The 10,278-nt window shown below is 49.2% G+C and overlaps 1 protein-coding gene across 1 annotated transcript in view; it reads left to right on the forward strand.

Annotated features, from left to right (window-relative positions):
• FLRT2 (fibronectin leucine rich transmembrane protein 2) overlaps positions 1 to 9,067 on the forward strand; it is a 50,901-nt gene extending 41,834 nt beyond the window's left edge. The window contains exon 2 of the mRNA XM_077267567.1: positions 6,447 to 9,067. Within this exon, the coding sequence (XP_077123682.1) occupies positions 6,779 to 8,773 (1,995 nt within the window). The 5' untranslated portion in view covers positions 6,447 to 6,778 and the 3' untranslated portion in view covers positions 8,774 to 9,067. The remainder of the gene's footprint in view (positions 1 to 6,446) is intronic.
• Positions 9,068 to 10,278: the final 1,211 nt, after the last annotated feature.

A 10,278-nucleotide genomic window follows, 5' to 3' on the forward strand; every position in this document is an offset into this window, starting at 1 on the left:
GCTGAGGATGCTGTATATAGCAGAGCTGAGGATGCTGTATGTAGCAGAGCTGAGGATGCTGTATGTAGCAGAGCTGAGGATGCTGTATGTAGCAGAGCTGAGGATGCTGTATGTAGCAGAGCTGAGGGTGCTGTATGTAGCAGAGCTGAGGGTGCTGTATGTAGCAGAGCTGAGGGTGCTGTATGTAGCAGAGCTGAGGATGGTGTATGTAGCAGAGCTGAGGATGCTGTATGTAGCAGAGCTGAGGGTGCTGTATGTAGCAGAGCTGAGGGTGCTGTATGTAGCAGAGCTGAGGGTGCTGTATGTAGCAGAGCTGAGGATGGTGTATGTAGCAGAGCTGAGGATGCTGTATGTAGCAGAGCTGAGGGTGCTGTATGTAGCAGAGCTGAGGGTGCTGTATCTAGCATAGCTGAGGATGCTATATCTAGCATAGCTGAGGATGCTGTATGTAGCAGAGCTGAGGATGCTGTATGTAGCAGAGCTGAGGATGCTGTATGTAGCAGAGCTGAGGATGCTGTATGTAGCAGAGCTGAGGATGCTGTATGTAGCAGAGCTGAGGATGCTGTATGTAGCAGAGCTGAGGATGCTGTATGTAGCAGAGCTAAGGATGCTGTGTGTAGCAGAGCTGAGGATGCTGTGTGTAGCAGAGCTGAGGATGCTGTATGTAGCAGAGCTGAGGATGGTGTATGTAGCAGAGCTGAGGATGGTGTGTGTAGCAGAGCTGAGGATGCTGCGTGTAGCAGAGCTGAGGATGCTGAATGTAGCAGAGCTGAGGATGCTGTTTGTAGCAGAGCTGAAGATGCTGTGTGTAACAGGCTGAGGATGCTATATGTAGTGAGCTGAGGATGCTGTATGTAGCAGAGCTGAGGATGCTGTGTGTAGCAGAGCTGAGGATGCTGCGTGTAGCAGCCTGAGGATGCTATATGTAGTAAGATGAGGATGCTGTATGTAGCAGAGCTGAGGATGCTGTATGTAGCAGAGCTGAGGATGGTGTGTGTAGCAGAGCTGAGGATGCTGCGTGTAGCAGGCTGAGGATGCTATATGTAGTGAGATGAGGATGCTGTATGTAGCAGAGCTGAGGATGCTCTGTGTAGCAGAGCTGAGGATGCTGTGTGTAGCAGAGCTGAGGATGCTATATGTAGTGAGCTGAGGATGCTGTGTGTAGCAGAGCTGAGGATGCTGTGTGTAGCAGAGCTGAGGATGCTGACTGTAGCAGAGCTGAGGATGCTGTTTGTAGCAGAGCTGAAGATGCTGTGTGTAGCAGGCTGAGGATGCTATATGTAGTGAGCTGAGGATGCTGTATGTAGCAGAGCTGAGGATGCTGTGTGTAGCAGAGCTGAGGATGCTGTGTGTAGCAGAGCTGAGGATGCTGTGTGTAGCAGAGCTGAGGATGCTGCGTGTAGCAGGCTGAGGATGCTATATGTAGTGAGATGAGGATGCTGTATGTAGCAGAGCTGAGGATGCTGTATGTAGCAGAGCTGATGATGGTGTATGTAGCAGAGCTGAGGATGGTGTGTGTAGCAGAGCTGAGGATGCTGCGTGTAGCAGGCTGAGGATGCTATATGTAGTGAGATGAGGATGCTGTATGTAGCAGAGCTGAGGATGCACTGTGTAGTAGAGCTGAGGATGCTGTGTGTAGCAGAGCTGAGGATGCTGAATGTAGCAGAGCTGAGGATGCTGTTTGTAGCAGAGCTGAAGATGCTGTGTGTAGCAGGCTGAGGATGCTATATGTAGTGAGCTGAGGATGCTGTATGTAGCGGAGCTGAGGATGCTGTATGTAGCGGAGCTGAGGATGCTGTGTGTAGCAGAGCTGAGGATGCTGTATGTAGCAGAGCTGAGGATGCTCTGTGTAGCAGAGCTGAGGATGCTGTGTGTAGCAGAGCTGAGGATGCTGAATGTAGCAGAGCTGAGGATGCTGTTTGTAGCAGAGCTGAAGATGCTGTGTGTAGCAGGCTGAGGATGCTATATGTAGTGAGCTAAGGATGCTGTATGTAGCCGAGCTGAGGATGCTGTGTGTAGCAGGCTGAGGATGCTATATGTAGTGAGATGAGGATGCTGTATGTAGCAGAGCTGAGGATGCTCTGTGTAGCAGAGTTGAGGATGCTGTGTGTAGCAGAGTTGAGGATGCTGTGTGTAGCAGAGCTGAGGATGCTGAATGTAGCAGAGCTGAGGATGCTGCATGTAGCAGAGCTGAGGATGTTGCATGTAGCAGAGCTGAGGATGGTATATGTAGCAGGGCTGAGGATGCTATATGTAGCAGAGCTGAGGATGCTATATGTAGCAGAGCTGAGGATGCTATATGTAGCAGAGCAGAGGATGCTGTATGTAGCAGAGCTGAGGATGCTGTATGTAGCAGAGCTGAGGATGCTGTATGTAGCAGAGCTGAGGATGCTGTATGTAGCAGAGCTGAGGATGCTGTATGTAGCAGAGCTGAGGATGCTGTATGTAGCAGAGCTGAGGATGCTGTATGTAGCAGAGCTGAGGATGCTGTATGTAGCAGAGCTGAGGATGCTGTATGTAGCAGAGCTGAGGATGCTGTATGTAGCAGAGCTGAGGATGCTGTATGTAGCAGAGCTGAGGATGCTGTATGTAGCAGAGCTGAGGATGCTGTATGTAGCAGAGGTGAGGATGCTGTATGTAGCAGAGCTGAGGATGCTGTATGTAGCAGAGCTGAGGATGCTGTATGTAGCAGAGCTGAGGATGCTGTATGTAGCAGAGCTGAGGATGCTGTATGTAGCAGAGCTGAGGGTGCTGTATGTAGCAGAGCTGAGGGTGCTGTATGTAGCAGAGCTGAGGGTGCTGTATGTAGCAGAGCTGAGGATGGTGTATGTAGCAGAGCTGAGGATGCTGTATGTAGCAGAGCTGAGGATGCTGTGTGTAGCAGGGCTGAGGATGCTGTATGTAGCAGGGCTGAGGATGCTGTATGTAGCAGAGCTGAGGATGGTGTATGTAGCAGGGCTGAGGATGCTGTATGTAGCAGAGCTGAGGATGCTGTATGTAGCAGAGCTGAGGATGGTGTATGTAGCAGAGCTGAGGATGCTGTATGTAGCAGAGCTGAGGATGGTGTATGTAGCAGGGCTGAGGATGCTGTATGTAGCAGAGCTGAGGATGCTGTATGTAGCAGGGCTGAGGATGCTGTATGTAGCAGAGCTGAGGATGCTGTGTGTAGCAGGGCTGAGGGTGCTGTATGTAGCAGAGCTGAGGATGCTGTATGTAGCAGAGCTGAGGATGCTGTAAAGATCTCTATCTGAGGTATGAGCTTTTCATCGACAATGTTGCTGTTTTTGTCACATAGAACAGAAGTTTAGGAGCGGAGTTTGTCATTTGGATTACCTTCACTGATCTCCCTCTGGTTGCAGCATTTTCTGAGTGGTTTTACACAAGACTGCCTGCTCAGACAGCGATTCAGCACTGCTACATGAGTAGCTCACTACACCCGGGACGCCGGCCGCGTGATGGGGTGAACGTCTTCATTTCTTTAAGGCTGATAATGGCAGTGAATATTAATCGGCCGCGGTAATGGCTCTGGGATTGATCCGGCTCCTGGTATAATGTGTTCAGCTCCGACACAGACAGCAATTTGCAGATTAGAGATGGAGGACGAGAAATAAAATGAGTGAAGGATGTGGGGGGCGATGATCCTGCGCTACGACGAGAGGACATACATTCATTGTAACTTCTGATGTCAGAGAGATACAGGGACCCCGTACAGCCCCGGCCACAGCACTGGGGCCCCATTATAATTATCAGCTGCCATTTTGACTTTTTTTTTTCTTGACAACATATCCAAAAATTACAGACACATCGGAAAACCAGAACGAATAATTCAGATTTTATGTCCTAAATGACTCCAGCCCATAATTCTGATAAGAAGAAATCAGCCGCAGTCACTGACTATGATGAGAATTACAGAATCCTGGAAATCTCCACCAGGGAGAAGGTCCAGGCTCCTGGGGATGGGGACAGCCCTGCTGGGGCAATTAGTCTGGGTGGGCCCTGTTCACACTGCATCCTCATCCTCACGTGTGTGCAGCAGAGGAACCACAAAGGGCGCCACCTACTGGCAACAATAGAAGTAGGAATGACACAGAAGAATGACATTCACGGGTCTTCAAGGGTTTTCTCACCACACCATGATGATCACTTGTCCATAGGAAAGCTCATTGATCTAAGATCTGGGGGTCCGACATCTGGCGCCCCAACAATCAACTGAGATTTGATTCTGCAGCCTATTCTGATCGGAGCTGTGTGCAATGCTCTGCGGAAGTTCTGCAGCTCTGCTCAAAGCGGTCACATCTGGTGGGCACCATAGCCAATAACAGTTGATTGGTGGAAAAGCCATGTGTGAAACCACTGATCTCACACTGATGACCTATGGATGGGTGAACAATGCAGTTTCTCTTCATCTCTCCTCCTCTCCAGGACTCTTTATCCTCTTCTCCTATTTCTCTCTGGAACTTTTCATCCACTTCTCTTCCCCCCTCTCCAGGACTCTTTATACCCTCCTCCTTCTTTCCAGGACTCTTCATCCCCTTCTCCTCCCTCTCCTCTTTGAGATTTTTCATCCCCTTCTCCTCCTCTCCAGGACTCTTCATCCCTTTCTCCTCCTCCTCCTTCTCCTCTTTGGGACTTTTCATCCCCTCCTCCTCCTCTCTGGGACTCTTCATCCCGTTCTCCTCTCCTGGACTTTTTATCCCCCTCTCCTCCTCCTCTTTGAGACTTTTCATCCCCTCCTCCTCCTCTCTGGGACTCTTCATCCCCTTCTCCTCTCCTGGACTTTTTATCCCCTTCTCCTCCTCCTCTTTGGGACTTTTCATCCCCTTCTCCGCCTCCTCCTCCTCTTTGGGATTTTTCATCCCCTTCTCCTCCTCCTCTCCAGGACTCTTCATCCCTTTTTCCTCCTCCTCTCTGGGACCTTTCAGCCTCTTGTGACGTCTCCTTCTGTACCTGGGCCTGCACTTGCACCTGTTGTCGTCAGCTGTTTTATCTCCACGAGCAGAGACGTTTGGGTCTGTGGGGCATCCTGTGAGCCTCTCGCCTCCTCTTTCTTCGCAGATGACCGCATTAAGATGCTCATGTATTCGGTGACACTGGGAATATGGGTTACTCATGTCCCCCGCCGGCGTTCTGTGAAATCTCTTGGAAATGTGGCTGAATTATTTATTTGTGCAGATTTGCTGTGAGTGTGGATCTGTCAGCAGCAGGAGCTGGATGCCGGGGGGCCGGTGCTGCAGTCTGCAGACTCCGCTTACTCCTGATTAGTAGGACGTCGTTCACACGGGAATATAACAAATCATGTACACAAGGTGCAGAACCAAACCCGACACAGACCCGTGGCCCATACCGCTCAACTCAGACCCCCTGGCACGGACCACAGACCCTCCGACAGGGAACCCCTGGCCCAGACCCCGGCTCAGACCCCCTGACCCAAACCCCCTGGCCCAGACCCCAGCTCACTGACCCAAACCCCTGGCCCAGACCCCATCTCAGGCCCCCTGACCCAAACCCCTGGCCCAGACCCCATGTCCCAGAACCCAGCTCCGACTATAGGGGATGAAATTAATAAAGGTGTTAATCTGGTTGGAAATACCAAATTGGACATAACCCGGTGTCCTGTGCCTCCTGTCATCACTGAGTTTCCTCCTGAGACGTCTTCAATGTTTCTTGTGTAGAACAATCCGTAGATCTATCTGTACCTGCAGCGTCCACCGCAACCGACGGCAAATTCAGCAGGAAAACCGACCACAACTATCTCCAGAGTCAACGGCTCTAATGATGCTTCTTAAAGGGCCAGAAACCTGTAGATTATAAAAAATCCTCAAAGTTATAAGAGGGCTGATACCAGTCACATGTGATGTAATGTCTGGAGGTTATATCAGTACTGGAGCGTTATAGGGGGGCTGATATCAGTCACATATGGTGTAATGTCTGGAGGTTATATCAATATTGTAGCGTTATAGGGGGGCTGATATCAGTCACATATGGTGTAATGTCTGGAGGTTATATCAATATTGTAGCGTTATAGGGGGGCTGATATCGGTCACATATGGTGTAATGTCTGGAGGTTATATCAGTACTGGAGCATTATAAGAGGGGCTGATATCAGTCACATATGGTGTAATGTCTGGGGGTTATATCAGTACTGGAGCGTTATAAGAGGAGCTGATATCAGTCACATATGATGTAATGTCTGGGGGTTATATCAGTACTGGAGCGTTATAAGAGGGGCTGATATCAGTCACATATGATGTAATGTCTGGGGGTTATATCTGTAATGGCTGATAACAGGAAGTAATAGATAATGAGGACTTGTTCGGGCAGGTCTGCTGTTTGGGGTGGGGTGGTAGTCTGGTGGTCCCTATTAGTGGTTTCTCTGCACAGTGATTCGTGTATGATGTTGGCTCTGATGATTTCCGGTCACTGACACTTTTTTCTCTTTCCCGCAGGTCCGGCTGTTGGAAATTGGAGCAGATCTTCCATAGAACAAGGAGCCTCTACTGAGAAGAGGCCGACGTCCGACCTTCAGGACAAGAACTGTGCCAAAATTCTGCCCAGAGTCACCAGCGTCCTCCTGGAAAGGAAAGGTCGTTCCCCGGTGATCCCTGAGTGCAGTATCGATGGCCGGTGGTGGAGGCTGTGGAGGACCGCTGCACCTCTAGCCGGTGGGAGTGCTCTTCTTGCCCAGAGGACAGACACAAGCACATTAAATGCGGAGATTTGCACTCCTTTTTTGCTTTTGCACCTCTAGTTTTAGCCTTTTATTTTCTCTGAACCAGAGATGGGCCTGCGGACAGTACTCTGGCCCATGGACTGGGTGTCGATTTTGAAGTCGTGGATTGTCTTTGCACTTGGGCTTTCCATGCAGATCGCTGTGTCCAGGTCCTGCCCCACCGTGTGCCGCTGTGACCGGAACTTTGTGTACTGTAATGAGCGGAGTTTGACCTCAGTGCCTCTTGGGATTCCGGAGGGTGTAACAGTTCTCTACCTCCACAATAACCAAATTAACAATGCTGGATTCCCCGCAGAACTGCACAACGTCCAGTCAGTGCACACCGTCTATCTGTACGGCAACCAACTGGATGAGTTTCCCATGAACCTTCCCAAGAATGTCAAAGTTCTCCACCTTCAGGAGAACAACATCCAGACTATCTCCAGGGTGGCACTTGCCCAGCTGTTAAAACTGGAAGAGCTGCATCTAGATGACAACTCCATCTCTACAGTTGGGGTGGAGGATGGAGCTTTCCGGGAAGCAATCAGCCTAAAACTGCTCTTCCTCTCCAAGAACCACCTGAGCAGCGTGCCTGTTGGACTTCCATTTGGTCTCCAGGAGTTAAGGTTGGATGAGAACCGCATTGCCCGCATTTCCGAACAAGCCTTCCAAAATCTGACCAGCCTAGAACGGCTCATTCTAGATGGCAATCTCCTTACCAACAAGGGCATTGCCGATGGCACCTTCAGCTACTTACCCAAACTGAAAGAGTTCTCCATGGTACGGAATTCCCTCACCAGTCCTCCCACCGATCTCCAGGGCACCTACTTGGTAAAGTTGAACCTGCAGGACAACCAAATCAACTACATCCCCGTGTCAGCATTTGCCAAACTGCACAAGCTCGAGAGATTGGATATATCCAACAATCGACTCCAATTATTGGTCAAAGGCGTCTTCGATAACTTGACGAATCTGAAACAGTTGACTGCGAGGAACAATCCCTGGTATTGTGACTGCAGTATCCGATGGGTGACCGAATGGCTCAAATCTCTTCCAGCTGCTATTAATGTTCGTGCGTTCATGTGCCAGGGGCCAGAGCATTTCCGGGGGATGGCAGTGAGGGAGCTCAATGTCAATCTCCTCTCTTGCCCAACCACCACTCCCGGATTACTTCCTGTTACTCAACCTCCTCCGACCGTGGCTCTGACCACCATCCCCACAACTGTGTTCATCCCTACGCCCACCACAACACCTACAGTTCCCACACCAACCCCTACACCAGAACCCACTACTGTGCCTGAGCCGGAGATAGTGGTGATCGAGAAGGTTACACCACCTCTCCGAGAACGTCTCCTGCTCTCCATCACTTTTATAAATGACACGAGCGTGCAGGTCAGCTGGGTGTCCTTCGTTAGCGTGGTGTCCTACAAGCTGACGTGGGTGAAAATGGGGCACAGCCTGGTGGAGGGGGTTGTCCATGAGCGCATAGTCAGCGGGGAAAAACAACACTTGAGTTTATTAAATCTAGAACCCAAGTCCATGTACCGGATTTGTCTGGTTCCCTTGGACGCCTTTAATAACTACCGCGCCAGTGAAGAGACTGTCTGCACCGAGGCCACCACCAAAGCTTCCCTGCTCAAAAACGGGAGCAACAGCCCCTCCAGCCACGAGCAGACTACGCCGAGCATAGGCTCACCATTTCTGCTGGCCGGGCTCATTGGGGGGGCAGTCATTATTGTACTTGTAGTCCTCCTCAGCATCTTCTGCTGGCATATGCACAAAAAGGGTCGCTACACATCTCAGAAATGGAAATACAACCGCGGGCGCCGGAAAGATGATTACTGCGAGGCGGGAACCAAGAAGGACAACTCAATCCTGGAGATGACGGAAACCAGCTTCCAGATAGTCTCCTTAAACAATGACCAGCTCCTTAAAGGAGGTTTCAGACTGCAGCCCATTTACGCCCCAAATGGGGGCATCACTTACACAGACTGCCACATCCCCAATAACCTGCGGTACTGCAACAACAGCAGCGTTCCAGATCTGGAGCATTGTCACACGTGATGGCGTGACGCCTGGAGGCTCCGGCACGGATCAGACTGAGCGGACAATGCAGCGCAGAGCGGATCGCCAGCCCACAAATCCATTTACATTTGATAAATGTTAGCAAGATGCGTTTGTGCATCGCAATTCTCTGTAATTTATACGGTGTACTATATAATGGAATTTAAAACAAAAAAGTGCTATCTTTTCTATTTCCAGGTCACTGCAAACAGTTTTGTAACTCTTTGCTTTTTAAATCTTTAAAATTGCTGAAGTACTGTACAGGGTTGTACAATAAGAACCCGTTTGCCATGATTCCCGCAGGATTGTGTCTGGATTTGTTATCGCGGTCGCAGCTCATGAGGTCGGGGTACACAGGAGGGCTGACTCCACATCTCTGTGCAATGCGGAGCGACTGGGCTGGTCTTACAGAATGCTGAATTATTCTCAAGTCACATCCAGAGCTGCACTCACAATTCCTCTTGGTTCATACGTGTTCGCAGAATTTTATATCACCCCGATGTCTGCTGCATTGTACAGATTATGTTCTGCTGTGATCCATTGTTAGAGATGTTGCTGCCAGGTGACAGGCAGCCACAATAATCTAACAGCATAATTAGGATTGCAGCTCTGCATATTACAGGAAAATAAAATATGTCATAGTAGAATTTTGAATGGTGCTCCTGATGTAACTGGTTTTCAGTGTCTAATGGAACAAAAGAAAAATGAGTGCAGCTCTGGAGTATAATACGGAATGTAACTTTAGATCAGTAATGTAATGTATGTACACAGTGACTGCACCAGCAGAATAGTGAGTGCAGCTCTGGAGTATAATACAGGATGTAACTCAGGATCAGTAATGTATGTACACAGTGACTGCATCAGCAGATTAGTGAGTGCAGCTCTGGAGTATAATACAGGAGGTAAACTAGGGATTAAAGATGAATGGTTATTATAAAATAAGGAAGGACATGGCTTCTTTGGTTCAGGAACAGCACCACTCATATTAATGATCTTGTCCTAACCTTGAGTTACATCCTGTATTGTAACCCAGAGCTGCACTCGCTATTCTGCTGGTGCAGTCACTGTATACATACATTACATTACTGATCCTGAGTTATATCCTATATTATACCCCAGAGCTGAAGCCACTATTCTGCTGGTGCAGTCACTATGTACATACATTACTGATTCTGGACTGATCCTGAGTGACATCCTGTATTATACTCCAGAGCAGCTCTCACTATTCTGCTGGTGGAGTCACTGTGTACACACATTACATTACTGATCCTAAGTTACATCCTTTGTTATACTCCTAGCTGCACTCACTATTCTGCTTGTGCAGTTACTGTGTACATACATTATATTACTGATCCTGAGTTACTTCCTGTATTATACTCCAAAGCTGAAGTTACTATTCTGCTGGTGCAGTCACTGTGTACATACATTACATTACATTACTGATCCTGAGTTATATCCTATATTATACCCCAGAGCTGAAGTCACTATTTTGCTGGTGCAGTCAC

The sequence above is a fragment of the Ranitomeya variabilis genome, chromosome 1 (genome assembly GCF_051348905.1).
Source record: "Ranitomeya variabilis isolate aRanVar5 chromosome 1, aRanVar5.hap1, whole genome shotgun sequence".
Classification (NCBI taxonomy): domain Eukaryota; kingdom Metazoa; phylum Chordata; class Amphibia; order Anura; family Dendrobatidae; genus Ranitomeya; species Ranitomeya variabilis.